Source organism: Elephantulus edwardii, unplaced genomic scaffold (genome assembly GCF_000299155.1).
Source record: "Elephantulus edwardii isolate Elephantulus edwardi_28Jun2011 unplaced genomic scaffold, EleEdw1.0 scaffold00441, whole genome shotgun sequence".
Taxonomy (NCBI): Eukaryota; Metazoa; Chordata; class Mammalia; order Macroscelidea; family Macroscelididae; genus Elephantulus; species Elephantulus edwardii.
The window spans coordinates 78,229-96,303 of NW_006400191.1; the positions used below are offsets into that span (position 1 = coordinate 78,229).

The 18,075-nt window shown below is 42.0% G+C and overlaps 1 protein-coding gene and 1 pseudogene across 1 annotated transcript in view; one reads left to right on the forward strand and one right to left on the reverse strand.

Moving 5' to 3' along the window:
• Positions 1 to 908: 908 nt before the first annotated feature.
• On the forward strand, positions 909 to 2,153 carry LOC102846254 (annotated as a pseudogene).
• A 9,101-nt stretch (positions 2,154 to 11,254) lies between these two features.
• Positions 11,255 to 18,075, reverse strand: part of WAS (Wiskott-Aldrich syndrome) — a 17,197-nt gene continuing 10,376 nt past the window's right edge. The window contains exons 3-11 of the mRNA XM_006902716.1: positions 15,548 to 15,634; positions 15,345 to 15,447; positions 15,087 to 15,140; positions 14,248 to 14,422; positions 13,452 to 13,494; positions 13,103 to 13,256; positions 12,461 to 12,894; positions 12,052 to 12,166; positions 11,255 to 11,310 (exon numbers count right to left, since the gene is read on the reverse strand). Of these exons, the coding sequence (XP_006902778.1) occupies positions 11,255 to 11,310; positions 12,052 to 12,166; positions 12,461 to 12,894; positions 13,103 to 13,256; positions 13,452 to 13,494; positions 14,248 to 14,422; positions 15,087 to 15,140; positions 15,345 to 15,447; positions 15,548 to 15,634 (1,221 nt within the window). The remainder of the gene's footprint in view (positions 11,311 to 12,051; positions 12,167 to 12,460; positions 12,895 to 13,102; positions 13,257 to 13,451; positions 13,495 to 14,247; positions 14,423 to 15,086; positions 15,141 to 15,344; positions 15,448 to 15,547; positions 15,635 to 18,075) is intronic.

Consider the following 18,075-nt stretch of genomic DNA (forward strand, 5'->3'; position numbering starts at 1 on the left):
ATGGATATAATCCTATCACTCACAATGTTGTACTTCAAGATGGACCTAGAAATTTCTTTTTTGACTATGAAAGCAACTCACTTTGGAATTCCCTCAGGAATGATAAGGTAGTCACTCAATACCAAACTAGACCCTCAAAGAAAATAGTCACAATAACTAATAGTACAATAAATAGAGCCTCCACGTCACTGTCTGGTCAACCAGTCTGTAATTTCTTAGTCTACTCATCCACACCATTGGCCAAGCAGCCCCTTTCTCCTAAAGTCTACTGTACTCTCTTAGGGAAGCTGTGATTCCATCAGGTCAGGCAATCTGTAACTTCATACAGGCATGAAGTGAGACAGCTATGTTAATTTTTCAGCTGGTGAGGCTGAAATTCCTAAAATCTATCCCTCATTATCCTATCAGTTGACCAGGTCATTATCCTCTGAATCCAACTGACCACACTGTTTGTTGGACAGTCATTCAGAACACCCACTCAGACCCTCAAGCATGCTGTGATTCAGTCAAGAAAGACGGTCAAGTCACCATATACAATAGCTTATCAGGCAAAACCCTCTTTGGAGTTTTAAGAAGCAAAGATACCTTTAATGACTAAGATGAGATACTTTAATGACTAAGATGAGCCTGGCCTAAGTCATGGGGTTTTTTTCAGTCTCTTCATATGCATTCAAAATCTGAGTGGTGGCAGCACCCGCGCCTGTTCGGCTTGCCAGGGTCGCGGCGGTGTTGGAACTGCTTGCGGCCTAGTATAGATGGGCGAGCGTGTGCCGGTGATCTGGAGCCGGGGACAGCAGCGGCTCTGGCCTACGGGAGAATGACGCTCCTACGCTGGCTGTTGCGCTGCAGCGGCGAGACATGAGGAGACCCCGCAGTGGGGAAAGTGGCGGCGGCTCCTGAGCCCCGGGATGGAGGAGAAATACGGCGGGGACGTGCTAGCCGGCCCCGGCGGCAGCGGCCTTGGGCCGGTGGACGTGCCCAATGCCCGGTTAACAAAATATATTGTGTTGCTATGTTTCACCAAGTTTTTTAAGGCTATGGGACTTTTTGAATCATACGATCTCCTAAAAGCAGTTCACATTGTTCAGTTCATTTTTATCTTAAAGCTTGGGGCTGCATTTTTTATGATTTTGTTTCAAAAGCCATTCTCTTCTGGCAAAACTATTACTAAACACCAGTGCATCAGAATATTTAAACATGCTCTTGCTGGGTGCATTATCTCACTCTTGTGGTTTTTTGGCCTTACTCTTTGTGGACCACTAAGGACATTGCTGCTATTTAAGCACAGTGATATTGTTGTGATTTCACTGCTCAGTGTTTTGTTCACTAGTTCTGGAGGAGGACCAGCAAAGACAAGAGGGGCTGCTTTTTTCATTATTGGTGTTACCTGCTTATCGCTTTTCGACAATGATGATCTCATGGCCAAAATGGCTGAACACGCTGAAGGCCATCACGACAGTGCTTTCACCCACATGCTTTACACAGCCATTGCCTTCCTGGGGTGGCAGATCACAAGGGTGGAGTACTGTTGTTAGTACTGGCTTTGTGTTGTAAAGCTGGTTTTCACACAGCTTCCAGAAAGCTCTCGATTGATGTTGGTGGAGCCAAACGTCTTCAGGCTTTATCTCATCTTATTTCTGTGTTGCTTTTGTGTCCATGGGTTATCGTGCTTTCTCTGACCACTGAGCTTTTTACCTTTGTGGAATTATTCTATGGCGTGCTGACCAATAGTCTGGGTCTGATCTCTGATGGATTTCACATGCTCTTTGACTGCTCGGCTTTGGTCATGGGACTTTTTGCTGCCCTGATGAGTCGATGGAAAGCAACTCGGATTTTCTCCTATGGGTATGGCCAAATAGAAATTCTCTCTGGATTTATTAATGGACTTTTTCTAATGGCAGTAGCCTTTTTTGTGTTCATGGAGTCAGTGGCTAGATTGATTGACCCTCCAGAATTAGATACACACATGTTAACGCCATGTTTACTGATAGTAAACCTTATTGGTATCTGTACCTTTAGCCATGCCCATAACCATAGCCACGGAGCTTCTCATGGAAGCTGTCACTCATCTGATCACAGCCATTCACACCATGCACATGGGCACAGTGACCATGGGCATGGGCACAGGCACGGATCTTCAGGCAGAAGCATGAATGCCAACATGAGAGGTGTATTTCTACATGTTTTGGCAGACACACTTGGCAGTATTGGTGTGATCACATCCACAATTCCTATAGAGCAGTTTGGATGGTTCATTGCTGATCCCCTGTTCTCTTTTTATTGCTATATTAATATTTCTCAGTGTTATCCCACTGATTAAAGATGCCTGTCAAGTCTTACTCCTGAGACTGCCACCAGAATATGAAAAAGAGCTCCATATTGCTTTAGAAAAGATACAGAAAATTGAAGGCTTAATATCATACCGAGACCCTCATTTTTGGCATCATTCTGCCAGTATTATAGCAGGAACAATTCATATACAGGTAACATCTGATGTACTGGAACAAAGAATAGTGCAGCAGGTTACAGGAATACTAAAAGATGCTGGAGTAAATAATTTAACAGTTCAAGTGGAAAAAGAGGCATACTTTAAGCATATGTCTGGTCTAAGTACTAGATTTCATGATGTTCTGGCAATGACAAAACAAATGGAGACTATGAATTGCCACAAAGATGATACTTACATCATGTGAGAGAACTCAAGAATTACTGTTTAGATGTGAACAGTGAAGAGTAAATGACAGTATTTTAATAATATTGCACATAATTGTACAGAATCATTTTACCATATTAGAACGAAAGAACATTTTAAAGCTCTACTGTTGGATCAAGAAATCTTTTCTAAAAGAAACTTAAATGCAGAATGAAGCATTAGCTGTACAAATGAAAATCAAATTATTACTTGAATTATGTGCATAAACAAAATCAACCTTTGAGTGACTATGATGTATCAGATCTTCTTGGAAAATGGACAGCTAATGATGAATCCAAGTGAAGACCAAAATCACTTCTCTGTGTTTACTTTTGTCAGAAACATCTCCAATGTAAATATGTATTTATGTGTTTATTACAAAAACAAATGAAAAATTGAATTTTTAATCAATTTTTATAGTCTAAAGATGAAATAGGAATAAAAAATTCTATATTTATCAATTTTCTGTAAAAAAAAAAAGCTGAGTGGTGAAAAAGGAAGGCACGAAATGATGCATATAAAGTGTAGGGTTATTTTAAAATATTGAATATACTGTGTACTGTCAGAAGAACAAATAAGTCTCAGAATAAATAAACCAGAATGAGACTCATTTTAGTCATGTCATCATGAAAGAAAAGGATTTGTAGTTGGTACAATAGAGGGTAAGTGAAAATTAGGGCATTCCTTAATGAAATGGATTGATGTAATAGTCACAATAGATTCAAACATATCAATGATTATGGCACAGGACTAGGCAACATTTTGTTCAGTTACATATAAGGCCCTCTTTTGTATATTATCAGACTATAATATTTAGACATTTTCTGAGACCTGGCCCCTAATTTAGCAGCAACACTATCAGTCATCAGTTAGTCAACCTATAATTCTCTCAGGAGGTTGCCTGTCCTCCACACTGTTAAGCCACCAGCCTTAGTAAGGTCTAGCAGGGTTATAAATTAGTAGATCACATCACAAAACCAGAATTTTTCAGTTTCTCAAATTACCCCTCTCCTTACTGATGCATAAGTTAAACAATCAACCAAATGGTTATACAGTTAACCAAACAATTATACTGTCTTCTTGCCATTCCAGTCATGAACTAGTTGGAGGAAAGACTGGTCAGCTTGCTATTCCATCAGTCCTTCCTTTCATTAAGAGGAAAAGCCCAAATCTCACTATGCTATGCATCTCTCTTCTCTCCTTTATTCCTTCTAGAACACATACTGGTCCCCATATACACCATTCTCATTGGATGTCTTGATGCTCTCAGTTTCAGAAGTCCTGAAGTTCAACCCACAAGAGTAATTTAAGGCATAGCCTTCTCCCACTTACATCTGGAAGGGAATTATAAGAGTCTGTTAGCAGTGGAAGATTCACTTGATCCACTCTAAACAGTATAATGTTTGGAGTAAAGGCATGAATTCTGAAGTCAGGCTACTTGTGTTCAAATCCTGATTTCCCTGTTTACAAAATTGTGAGACCTTCTAAAAGTTATCACTCTGAAGTAGTCAGCCTTTTGAGATTAGAACTCTTTAAAAAATTCCTATTTTATATTGGTTTGCTTACAAAGTTCATATACATTTTGTTTCATGCTATTCTTTATTCACACTGTGTTTCATACAATCATTCTCATTTATTATGTTTTCTAAAATTGAGCACAGTTGGACTACACCCACAATGACCCTACCTGATCTTTCCCATTTTCTTTACCCACCAAATTGTGCAACTCTGTGATTTCACCCCTACCTATCCTCATCCCTCTGCTGCCACTCCTTCCACACTTGGATCCCCATGTATGTTTTACTAGTTATCCTTCTATTTTTACAATGATGGTCATATGCACTCTGGAAAGTAGTTTGGTATTTCCTAAAAAAAAACTGAACATAGAAACTTTGTATGACCCAGCTATTCCACTACTAGGAATATTGTTGTTGTTGTTGCTATGTGCCATCGAGTCGTTTGTGACTCATAGCGACCCTATGTACAACAGCCTTAACCCCTGCTCTATCCTGTGCCAATCTCATTGCCTCTGACACACCCATCCTGATTACCTCAGTCACTGAATCAATCCACCTCATAGAGGGTCTTCCCCTCCTGCGCTGTCCCTCCACTCTACCTAGCATGATGTCCCTCTCTAAAACTAGGAATATACCCCAAGGAAATTAGAACTGAGGCACAAATAGAGATTTGTACACCAATGCTCATATCAGCATTATTCATTATTGTAAGAACATGGAAACAGCCCAGATGTCCAACCACAACTGAATGGATTGAGAGATTGTGGAAAACTATGTAGCACTCAGGAGCAACAATTTCAAAACTTCTGCATAACTTGGGAGAGACTGCATAACTTGGGAGAGACTGGAGAGCATTATGCTGAGTGTTCAGACTCATAAGGACAAATACTGCATAGAACTATAATTGTAGACCCTTTTTGAGGGATCACAAACGTAAAAGGTTATCTTTTTATTTCTGGGATCCACTCACAACCATGTGTCTGTCTGTTCAGAATTAACCTAATGCTTCCTGTGTACATTGCCTATCTCAGTGCTTGGAGTTAGTATAATGTTTTATCCCTTCGAAGTTGCACAGGTTGGGCTTGTTTTTAATATAAAAGTCATGGAAAAGCTCATCACATATGCAGAAGAGTACAGAGACCATGGGTGAATGGTGTGATGAGTTTTCACAAGTGTTCACACATGCAGAACCAGAAAACAAGTCAAGAAACAATATAATCAGTTAAGACTCCAGAAGTGTTTAATTGTTTATCATCTCTGAAATCGGGAAGGGTGTACACAAGGGATGTGCCCTATCTCTATACCTTTTCAATATGTATGCAGAACAGATCTTTGGGAGGCTGGGCTCTATGAAGTGTATGGCATCAGGATTGGAAGAAGACTGATCAACAGCCTGCATTATACAGATGACACAACCTTGCTTGCAGAAACTGAGGAGGTTCTGACGCACTTGCTGCAGAAGATCAAGGACTGCAGCCTTCAATATGAATTGAAGCTCAACACTAAGAAAACAAAGACTGTTATCACTGAGCCAATTAGCAGCATCATGGTTGATGATGAAGAGATTGTTAACAGCTTTTATTTGCTTGGTTCCACAATCAACACTCCTGGTACCAGCAGCCAGGAAATCAAAAGAATTGCATTGGGAAAGTCTGCTTTCAGGGACATCTCCAAAGTTCTGAAGAGCAACACTGTCAGTCTGGAGACTAAGATGTGCCTGATCCAGGTCATGGTTTTCACAATTATGTGCTATGCATCAACAAGCTGGACAATGACTAGGGATGACAGAAGGAGAATTGATGCCTTTGAGCTGTGGTGCTGGAGAAGAGTATTGAATATACCATGGACTGCTAAGAGAACAAAGAGGTTCATCTTGGAGAAGGTAAAACCAGGCTGCTTCTTGGAGGCAAGGATTCTGAAGCTCCATCTGACATACTTTGGACATGTTGCAAGGAGGGACCAATCCCTGGAGAGGGACATTATGCTGGTGGGGGGAGGTGGAGGGACAGCACAAGAGGGGAAGACCCTCGATGAGATGGATTGACTCAGTGACTAGGGTAATGGGATTTAGTGTGTCAGAGACAATAAGGTTGGTTCAGGATAGAGCAGGGTTCAGAGCTGTTGTACATAGGGTCACTATGAGTCGCAGGCAACTTGATAGCACATAACAACAATCTCTGAAATTATACTGTTTCTTACAAGCATTGCCGAGTCACAATTAAATTGACAGTACTTTTTAAATCTTCCATAGTGATACATGAAATAATGGTGCACTTTATAATCAAAGATAACTCAGATATAGTTAAATTCCATGACAGCAACAACCATTGGAACAACAGAGTTAATCAAACAGAACAAGAGGATACTACATAGATCAAATAAATCTGCCTTGGAAGAGATTAATCTAAAGTACTCTTTACAAGCAAAGATGATGAGACTTCATTTCACATATTTTGGGCATGTTGTTAGGAGGGGCCAGTACTTGGAAAAACACTTCTAGCTTGATGGCTCAGTGAAAAAGAGGAAGATCCTCCATTAAACAGATTATTGGCACAGTGACTCCGGCAATGGGCCTACATACAGCCAAGATTGTGAGGATGGTGAAGCATCAGGCAGGGTTTCATTCTTTTATGTCATTATGAGTCTCAGCCAAATTGTTGGCACCTAAAAACAACAACAACATTTATAGATGTAAACAATGATCCAAACATTTTGAAGAAACTACCTACTTTATTTTTTTGAGACAGCCCCATGAGGCAAGCATCATTTTGTTGTTGTCGCATTTTAAAGACTGAGGAAAATGGGCCCCAGAGAGGTCAAGCAAGTTGCCTACTACAAATTCTTTTACCTTGAGGCTCTAATTGCTGTAGCATCTCAATGTCAAGAAAACAAAGATTCTTACCACTGGACCTATAAGAAACATCATGATGCATGGAGAGGACATCTAAACTGTCAACAGCTTCATCTTGCTTGGATCCACAATTAACACCCTTGGTACCAGCAGTCAAGAAACAAGGAGATGCATTGCACTGGAAAAATCTGCAGTTAAGGGACCTCTCCAAATTATTAAGGAGTAATGAAGTCAGTTTGAAGAGTAAGGTGCATGTGATTGAGGCCATGGTCTTTCCAATCATTTGTTATGCATCTGAGAACTATACAATGAATAGGGATGAGAAAGAAAGAATTGATGCCTTTGAGTTATGGTATTGGAAAAGAGCACTGAGTTATGGTATTGGAAAAGAGCACTGAGCATCCCACAGATGACCAAAAGAGGGTGCAGCCAGAGTGCTCTTTGGAGGCAAGAATGATGAGGCTTTGCTTCATATACTTTGTGAATGGGCTATTCCTAGATGCTAGGAAGAGTGGAGGGTCGATGAAGGAGAGGAAGATCCTCAACCAGGTGGACTGACATGGTGACTGCTGCAATGTGTCAGGAAGTGTGAAGATGGCACAGGATAAAACAGGTTCAGATCCTTTGTTCATAAGGTCACTATGAGTCATACTTGACACGACGATACCCAACAACAACAACAATGCTCAAGGCAATTCAGAAGTTGGGTGACACTTTTCTTTCCAAAAGCCAAGAAAGGAGAAGAGAAATATCTAGGAGCAATGGCTTTCTAGGCTTTATGCAGAGGTGGGGAGGTGAGGTTTGACACCAGACAGGTCCTTTCTTGACACTATACTTACCAGGGAGTTAGATTTCCTAGGGTGGTAGTGAAATAATGAAAAAAATTAAAGGAAGTCTGAGACACACTTCCCTCTTTTTTCAACTCTAGGAGGAATTCCCTTTTCCCTGGGTTGGGAATAATTTTTAAGAAGCAAAGCTAGCTCCTATTCCCGCTACTTCACTCCTAGAGTCCCAAGTACCTATCTGGTTTCACCTCTTTTCTCCTACTTCCAACTCAATAGTTCAGAAATTCTTCCACTGGTCTTGCAAGTCTTCTCTTTCTGGATTCTCCCATACCTTTATCTTCCTGTTTCCTCTCCTCCACAAAAGATAGGATACCTAATATCTTGAATTTATCATATTTCAGAAATGGAAAAGGTTTGTTTTTGTTAGCTGCCATCAAGTTGACTATAACCCAGTGAACAACAGATCTGAATCTGCCCTATCCTATACCACCTTCATGATGATCTCTGAAATTCTGGAGCTCACTGTTACAGCCACTGTGTCACTTCATCTTGTTGAGGGTCTTCCTCTCTTTCTATGACTCTCCAACTTTCCCAGAACTTCTCCAAGAACTGGCCAACTTCTCCAAGAACTAGCCCTTCCTTACAACTTCTTACAATTTCTCCAAGAATTTCTCAACTTCTCCAAGAACTGGCCCTTCTTTACAACATGCCCAAAGTACGTGAGACAAAGTTTTACATTCCTCTACTCTAAGAAGCACTCTGATTGCACTTCCTCCAAGACAGACTTGTTTTTTCTTTTGACAGTCCATGGTATGTATACTCAATACCTTTTTCCAGTGCCACAGTTCAAAAGAATTCATTCTTCTTCAGTCATCCTTAATCATTGTCCAACTTTCAGGGAAGAGGAAGCAACTGAAATTACCATCAGATGCAATTTAATCTTTAATACTGCACAGTGGAGCCAGTGGCAACAAATGTTTGTGTAAAGAAAAAAAACACAGGAGCAAACAAAGAAATAATGCATAAATGGCTGAGTGAATAAATGAAGCTGGCTTAGCTATCCAGTGAATAAATGGAGGTTATATAGCTATCTAGTGCTGCTATAATAGATGGCTTTATCAAATTTACAGTTTAAGAACCTAGAAGTACAAATTCAGAGCTCTGAATTTGTCAAATGCTGTCATCTCTTGTGTGCTTTGAACATTCGTGCTCTCATTGTACCTTAGAGATCTCCATGTGTCTTGGAATCAATTTTCCCCTGGGTCTAGGAGGTTTTAAGCATTGTTGTTGTTGTTGTGTACTATCAAGTCAGAAATTATCCATAGCTGACCCTCCCAGCAGGTTTTCAGAGGCAGTAACCACACAGGAGGAGATTGCCCATTATTCACATGAGGAGCAGCTGGTGGATTTGATCTGAGTGCCTTCAGGATTGCAGCACAGCTTCTTACCACTAGGTCATCAGAGCATTGGGATCTCATATCCAAAGGACATGTTCTACTCCTAGACCTTCTTTCTTGGCAGTAATGAGTTCCCTCTGATCTCTGCTTGAGTGTGTTTAATCTTTTTTATATCTCAAAAGATGTTGTTGTTGTTGTTAGGTGCCGTCAAGTCGTAGACGACTCATAGCAACCCTATGAATGAAAGGCCTGAGCACTGTTTGTACATAGAGTTTCCAGCGGCAAGCCATTTTGGAAGTGGGTGCTGCTCTTGCTTCCAGGCTTGTTTTAGTCGGGAAGCTCCAGCCAACACTGTCCACCATGGGTACCCATTACCACGTTTGGCACATCACTGTCACAGTCAAAAGATATTAACTCAACTATAACTCAATCCATACATAAAGTCTGCTGTTAGGGACCTCTCTAAAGTACTCAAGAGCAACGATGTGTCTCTGGAGACTAAGGTGTGTCTGGTACAGGCCATGGTCTTTGCAATCACTTGTTATGTGTCAGAGAGCTGGGAGGATAGAAGGAGAATTGATACTTTTGAGCTTTGGTGTTGGGGAAGAGTGCTGAGAGTGCCATGGACTGCTAAGAAAACAAACAGATTCATCCTGGAGAGGGTTAAACTGGGCTGCTCCTTGGAGGCAAGGATTCTGAGGCTTCGTCTGTCATACTTTGGACATGTTGTAAGGAGGGACCAGTCCTTGGAGAGGGACATCATGCTTGGGAGGGTGGAGGGCAGGCGCAGGAGGGGAAGGCCCTCTGAGGGGGAGATGGATTGATTCGCTGACTGGGGCAATCGGGATGAGTGTGTCGGAGACAATGAGATTGGCACAGGACAGAGCAGAGTTTAGAGCTGTTGTACATAGGGTCGCTATAAGTCACAAGCGACTCGACAGCACATAACAACAACAACAACAACATAACTTAATCCAGTAAATTACATGCTCCCTCATTAACATAACAGTCTTCTAATCCTGTCTCATTAACATCACATAGGTTAAGATTCACAATATATTGTTGTTGTTGTTATGTGCCATGGAGTCGTTTGCGACTCATAGCGACCCTATGCACAACAGTCCTAAACCCTGCTCTATCCTGCGCCAACCGCACTGCTTCTGACACACCCATCCCGATTACCCCAGTCACTGAATCAATCCATCTCATAGAGGGTCTTCCCCTCCTACGCCGTCCCTCCACCCTCCCAAGCATGATGTCCCTCTCCAAAGACCTTTCTCTCCTTGCAACATGTCCAAAGTATGTCAGAAGAAGCCCCAGAACCTTTGCCTCCAAGGAGTAGCCTGATTTAACCCTCTCTAGGATGAATCTGTTTTCCTGGCAGTCCATGGTACATTCAGTACTCTTCTCCAGCACCACAGCTCAAAGGCATCAACTCTCCTTCTGTCCTCCCTAGTCATTGTCCAACTCTCTGATGCATAACAAGTGATTGCAAAGACCATGGCCGGTATCAGGTGCACCTTAGTCTCCAGAGAGACACCGTTATATAGGATAATTATATGAGATTTTTTTAAAAATGGAGGATAATTATATACTCCTGAAAAGGCCTTGCCAAGATGACACCTTTTTAGAGGACAGAATTCAATCTGTAGCAAAAAGCAAGCACCTAAAGCTAGATAAGTAACTAATAGAGACCTTAGTGAAGAGAGACTACAGACTCCCACATTGGAATGTAAGAAAACAGATTTAGAGAAAGAAAATGAAAAGTACTTTATTTTTGTTTCAAAAATGAGGATTCAGACATTTCATACAAAAAGAATTTCAGTTACTGAGTGTGGGATTCAGCATTGAGTCTGGGATAACAGCATTGGAAAGTCGATGTAGATGAAACAGAGTATAGGGCCTGGATGCAGAGAGTGAGGTGTTGCTGGAGAAGTATGTAGTAGAGTAGATGCCAGTGGGGAATGGGAAGCCACATGTGGACTATGAAGAAGCTCTCTAGGGACAGCAACTCAGTCGTCCCAATCATCATCCTCATCCTCATCACCAGCCTGGTCCTCCCCTTCATCTGGAGGGAGGGTAAGAGGACATAAAAGTGGACATAGAAGAGGACATTCAGAATGTGCCAGAAGCTTCAAAGCTTCTGAGGGTGGGATTCTCAGTACTTGAAAAGCCAGGATTCATAGTGCTGGGGGTTGGATCTACTATTAGGAAACCAGACCTAAATGAGGAAGAGTCCTCCCTGAGGAAGTAGGAGTTAGAGTTTCAGTTTGGGACTTAGAGCTAAAATGAATATTGTAAAAAATGTAGTTTGTAGTGGTATTGTCACCCAAAGGGTTACTGTTAATCAGTTTGTTAGTTAATGGATGAATTTGAATATTAAGATAAAAGGGGAGATAAGTTATAATATTATTGTCTTATAGTGAATTAATGTTAATATTTTATAGAGATTAGGTTAAGTTAATTACATTATAATCATCACATAATAATAAATTTACATTAATCTTGACACATTTTTGAGTTAAAAGTTAATATTGTGAACATACTTTTGCATGATAATATTATTATCAAAGATAGACTTAATTACATTATTGTCACATAATAAATTCATATTAACCTTTCCAAGTAACAAGTTTCATGTCAATGCTATTAATCAACACTTGGGGCTAATGCTAATATTAATTGTGATTAGTTAAGATTGCTTTTATTGTATCTCTAGCCCTGGGAAGCAGGTTCCTGGTCCTGGCTGGACAGGCACAGAACAGGCCAATGGAGGACAGCCACAATCTAAGGAAGGTCAGGGTCTCACCTGAGGAGTGGATGGCTCTGCTTCTTTTCTGCATCACATGCATCAGGGCTCCCACCAGTCCCTCTGAGTTCTGTGATGGTGGCTGCAATGCTGAGCTCTCTGGGGCCCCTGGTGTCTGCAGTAAGTAGGGGCACCACACACAGGGCTCAGGGCCTTCCAGGGGGGCATTCCTTCCTGCCTCTTCTTTATTACTTCTCCTACATAATACCTGTCATAATACCTACATAATACCCTGTCAAGCTTCTAAGGCCATCTCTCCCCCACTGCAACCTCCTAACTCTATTATTGAATCTCAAAATCCAAAACCTAGGACCCCTGGCAGTCTCTGCCTCTGGCCTCCCAATACCCTAACATGCAGAATACAGTCCACGGCCCTAGACCCTCCTTCCTTTATCCTGCCTATCCTCACCTTGTTCAGCTGAATTCCCTGCCGGATTTGATCCAAAAGTGCCCCCCGACCCGCACCAGGGGCCAGGCTTCCCCCAGACCCTAGAGCAGGAAGGGGTGGAGGAGCCACTGGTCCATCATCTGCAGAGCTGAGCGGAAGTGGTGGTGGTGGTGGTGGTGGTGGTGGTGGTGGTGGTGGTGGTGGTGGTGGCAGAAGTGAGCCTCCAACTCCAGGGACTGGGGATGGGGGTGGCCCAGAACGTCCAATGGCAGGAGGAGGTGGTGGTAGAGGGCCTCCTCGGCTTGGAGGTGGGGGTCCCCGAGGTGCTGGGGGCAAATTACCTCCCAAAGGTACAGGAGTTAATGGGCTTATACGCCCCTTGTTACCACTCAGATTAGAGGGCCGGGGGAGCTGGTTCCCTCCTCGAAATGGGGGTGGTGGGGGTGGAATTGGCTCTGTAGGGAAAGAATAATACAAAGCTGCTATTATAGTTAGGTTCTCCCACCCAGAAATTGAGTTTTGCTCATTTGTGAAAGAAGTGCTCCAGTTAACAAACTCTCAATTCAAGTAGTAGAGGGATATCCATAGGGACTGAGGGGCTTTGGTATATTTCTAAGGTATAGATACTGAAGATGGAGAAGAAGGGGGGTATAGGTGGCTCACCCTGACGCCTCATTTCCTGCCGTACAGCTTCCAAACCACCCTGGTCTTCAATGAAGTCATAGATAAGTTTAGAGGTCTCTGCATCAGTGAGCTGGGCCTCACTGATTCCTGCCCTGGAGAACAGGCTCCGGAGATCTGGGTCTAGATTGTTCACCTGCACAGGAGGAAAGAGGCCAGAGAAGGAGTAGGGGAGAGGGATAAGATGGAGACAGAAGGGGCATAGATTATCACTGGATCTACCCCTGAGATTTAGGTATAGGAGCTATAGGAAAGGGTAGGAACCCAGGAGTCTGTCTGTGGAAGACTGGTGGGAGTTGAATGAGATTCAGGAAACTTTGGAGTTACTTACATCAAATCCATTTTGGGGATCCCATCCCACATGGCTGACATGTCTGGAGAAAGAAAGGAAACTCCAGTGAAGTCCCACTGCTTTTCTTTCCCTCCCTTGCCAGAGAAGCCTTTTTATGAGAGGTCAGAAGTAATGAGTAATTCATGAGTGAATGAAAGAGTGAGTAGGTGAACAAGAGTTATGCAATTAGAAAGAGTCTTGTCTACTCTTTTCCACTCACTCATTTGTCCAAATATCAATTCATTCATGTTTCCATTTATGTATCCATACATCTCTCCACCCACCTTCCCACACACATTTTTCTTTACCTATTTGTCCACCAGTCGATCCTCACACTTGTCCATCCATCCATCTGTACACCTATCCATCCATCTTACCCATGTGCCCACCTTTCCATCTGTCTACTCATTCAACCACATACCTCTCTGTCCACTTAGTCATTTAATACATTCATCAACACATCTGTCAACCTATCCATTCATTTACCCACCAGCCTGCTCACCAAGGCAGAATTAAGGCAAAGTAAGTGACATGCTAAAGGTGCAAAATTGAAGAAGGCACTCACTCTCAGAGTTGTAAATTGTACTTGTATAACCTGGAAAGTGCCTGTTTCTTTATATTTTGCACCATAGCCTAGTCCTGGTGCTGCACCCACCCACTCATCTACTCACTCAGCCATATGTCTAACTCCCCCATGCATCCTTCCATTCACTCATTCATCCAATCACTTGTCCTCCTAGTCACTGTCATATTGTCCATTCAGGAATTTATAGTCCTGTTGTGACAAAGTCCTCACTTGAATCCACTAGGTGCACCGATATCAGCCTTGCTGATCTTCTTTTTCCCTGAGCGTTTCTTGTCAATTGGGCCAGGTCCTGCTGCTGGGAGCCCACGGTATCGTGAACTCGTGATGTCTGGGTTCTGGATGTCTACTGTTACCAGCCCCAAGGACAGTGGGCTAGCTGGCAAGCCTGTGGGCAAAATAAGGGGATCATTGACCCATTTACATACCCATCAAAGTATAAGGACAAGAGTCAGGAAGGTAGAAGGTTGTGGGGCGAAACAGCTCAATGTGTGTTTGATGGTCATAGCAGGAGTGAGTGAGGAGTCCAAGTAAAGTTTATGAGAAGGAGATAGGTCTCACAAGCCACTTATATATTCACCGATTTACTAATTTACTGATGCTTGTTACTTAATTATTTATTTATTCATTCACTGACTGGCTAATTAATTTGTTAAATTATTTGTATACTTAATTATTCATTCAACCATTTCTTCTTTTATTGACTTACTAATATATTGTCACTTACTAATTTATTCACTATTGGTTCACTCATTCATTCATTATTTCATTCATCCATTTATCCATACATACTCACCTATACATTAGTACACCTATCTGTACATCTATATATTTATCTGCACTTTTATTTCATCATCAATTCACCATTCCCTTATTCAGCCATTTAGCCTTCATCAACTCATCCAGTTACTCATTCATCTATCCATTCCTTCATTCATCTCACTCACCCATCTATCCACCTACCCACTCATCCATCAATTCTTTTATCCATCTATCCACCCATTTACCACTCATCCAACTACTCAGAGACACAAGGAAGACGCACTACTCACCTCCTAGGTCTCCACTTGGATGTGTAGGCAGGGGTGGGAGCCCTCCTCTTCTTTCTGGGAAAATGGAGTGGGTAAAGAATTATCAGAACTTTGGCACAGGTTCCTGGACTTTTTACAACTTGTAATAAATGGCTCACCCTCCTAGGCTAGTGCTGGGGGGTGGTGCCTGCCTGTAGAGAGACAGACTGGGAATGAGAACTAGAAGAGAGGCTTTCCCAGTTCCTACCATTACATTTACCTTCCCCAAAGTCACCTCACCTCCACTTTGCCTTTGATTTCTTTTTTGTATCTTCTCCAACACCAGGGTCCGGAAGGCTTGGGCCTCCCCCTCATCCGCAAAGTTCAGCCCTGCTTGACAATCCTGCACATGCCACTGAGTCAGTAGCCTTCTAGTCTTACACATCTTTCTCCATGTCCTCCCCACACCTCAACTGACATTGATCAATTAGTTGGTCACTTACATCTCCAGCAAAGGTGTGGAAGAATGGGGTAGGTGTGGAGTAGACCAGCTGTGTGTATAGTTCCTGTTCCCAGAGCAGTCGGCCAGCCTGGAGAGGGGCAGGGTGGGGAGCACACGGTCATTGAGGTTTGTCCTGGATAAATGATTTTGATATCCAGGCAAAGAGCATGGTGTCAAAATTTGTGGACGCAATGCACATCCAAAAACTTCTCCAACAGGGTAAAAAGGAAAGCCACAGATTGGGAAAAAATATTTGGTAATGACATGTCCAATAAGGGACTTATATCTAGAATTTATAGAATACTTGAGCACCATAACAAGATAAAGGTAAACAACCAAATTACAAAATGGGCACAAGCTATGAGCAGACATTTCACTAAAGAAGACATTCAGATGGCCAACAAACACATGAAGAAGTGCTCAAAATCCCAAGCTCTAAGAGAGATGTAAGTCAAAACAACTAAAAGATATCATCTCACCCCAGTAAGAATAGCAAAATTCAACAGAGCAGCAAACAAAAACTGCTGGCAAAATTTTGAAGAAACTGGAACCCTTATTCACTATTGGTGGGAGTGTAAAATGATAGAACCACTATGGAAGGCAGTATGGCGCTTTCTCAAAAGATTGCAAATAGAAATACCATTTGATCCAGCAATTCCACTACTGGGAATATACCCTAAGGAAACCAGAACTTCCACCAAAGCAGATATATGTACACCCATGTTGATTGCTGCTTTGTTCACAATAGCAAAGAGTTGGAAGCAACCTAAGTGCCCATCAACAAACAAGTGGATAGAGAAGCTCTGGTATATTCACACAGTGGAATACTATGCTGCATTGAAAAACAAAGAACTCATGAAATAGTATAAAAAATGGGTAACCCTGGAGGACATTATGCTGAGTGAAATATCTCAGCACAAAAGGACAAATACTGCATAGTGCCACTGTTGTAAAATGAGACTGATATCGGGGTTGGGGAGAACTTAAGAAAAGAGGGAATAAATAATGTGCTTTGCACTGAAACGGATGAGGGAGAGAACTATTTAAAAAGAATATATGATTAGGTATGATTTTCATGACAGAGTCCAGAATAAGAGCTGCATAGTAAAGTGGGCTTGGTGGGGTGGGGGGGAATTGTATAACAATGAAAGGATTTTTTTTTCTTAAAAGAGAAAATTGAACTGGTAGGAGGGGTGGGTAGGGAGGAAAGTGTGCAACAATGTATGAATGGAAATCCAAAGTCTCTGTAAACTTTCATTAAAATTTAAAACAAAAGAGAGAGAGAAAGAGAAAAATTTATGGACCCAGGGTCTGACTTTGATATTTTTCAGCTCAATATGGTTTCAAGTGTTAGATGTGTATGGTTGGAATACACTGTGACAGTGTAAGGTCACAATGTGCTATGAGAGGTTTGGACTGGAGGGTCAGGGCTCTAGGATGCAGAAGCTGGGGGCATGAATTTGAGGATTTTTGAAATCCAGTTGTTATTGTTAGATACTTCAAGTGGACTACGACGCCTAGCAACCCTACAAATAACAGATTTGAACTCTGTCCCATCCTGTGCCATTGCCACAATCTCCTCCATACTCAAGCTTATTGTTGTGGTCACTACATCAATCCATCTTGTGTTCTAATATTTTGGAGTCTGGGATAAAAATTTGAGGTTTAGAAATATATACTTGGGAGTTTTGGAGTGAATTTAGTCAAAGTATGCTGCTTTATAGCTAAAGAGTTTGGCTAATATCTGAGGCCCGTGAGATACTGATATAGTTAGGCTATGTCCATCTTTATGGATTTGGAGGAATAAGTCTGGTGTTTAAGCCTAAAGAACTGAATTGGGGTTTAATGGAATAAATTGTTGTCTTATGCTGTTGTTATGTGCCATAGAGTCATCTGAGACTCATAGCAACCCTATGTACAACAACTCTGAAGCCCACCCTGTCCTGCCCTCGCTGACTCTGACACACCTACCCCCATTGCCCTAGTTACTGTATCAATCCATCTCATCCAGGATCTTCCTCACCTGTGCTGTCTCTTCACCCTTCTGAGCATGTGTCCTTCTCTAAAGACTGGCCCCTCCTGACCACATGCCCAAAGTATGTGAGATGGAGCCCTAAAACCCTAGCCTCCAAGGAGAAACTTGATTTCACTCTCTCTAAGACAAACCTATTTGTTTTCTTGGCAGTCCGTAGTATGTTGAGTTACCTCTTAATATGAGAATTCTGGGGGTCTGTGTTTGAACAAAGATTTAGCATATTAAAAATTATTTTTTAAAAAAGCTTTACCCATCAAATATGAAGGAGAGATCAAGATACTCCCGGAAGAACAGAAGAACCTAAGGGAGTTTATAAAAATAAGACCGGGTCACGCACCCAGTGACGATGAGATTGACTTTAAAGAAACGGGGTTCTCACAGGATTCCTCTTTGCAGCAAGCCTTTTCTGATTATCAGATGCAACAAATGACGTCCAATTTTATTGACCAGTTTGGATTCAACGATGAGAAGTTTGCAGATCAAGATGATATTGG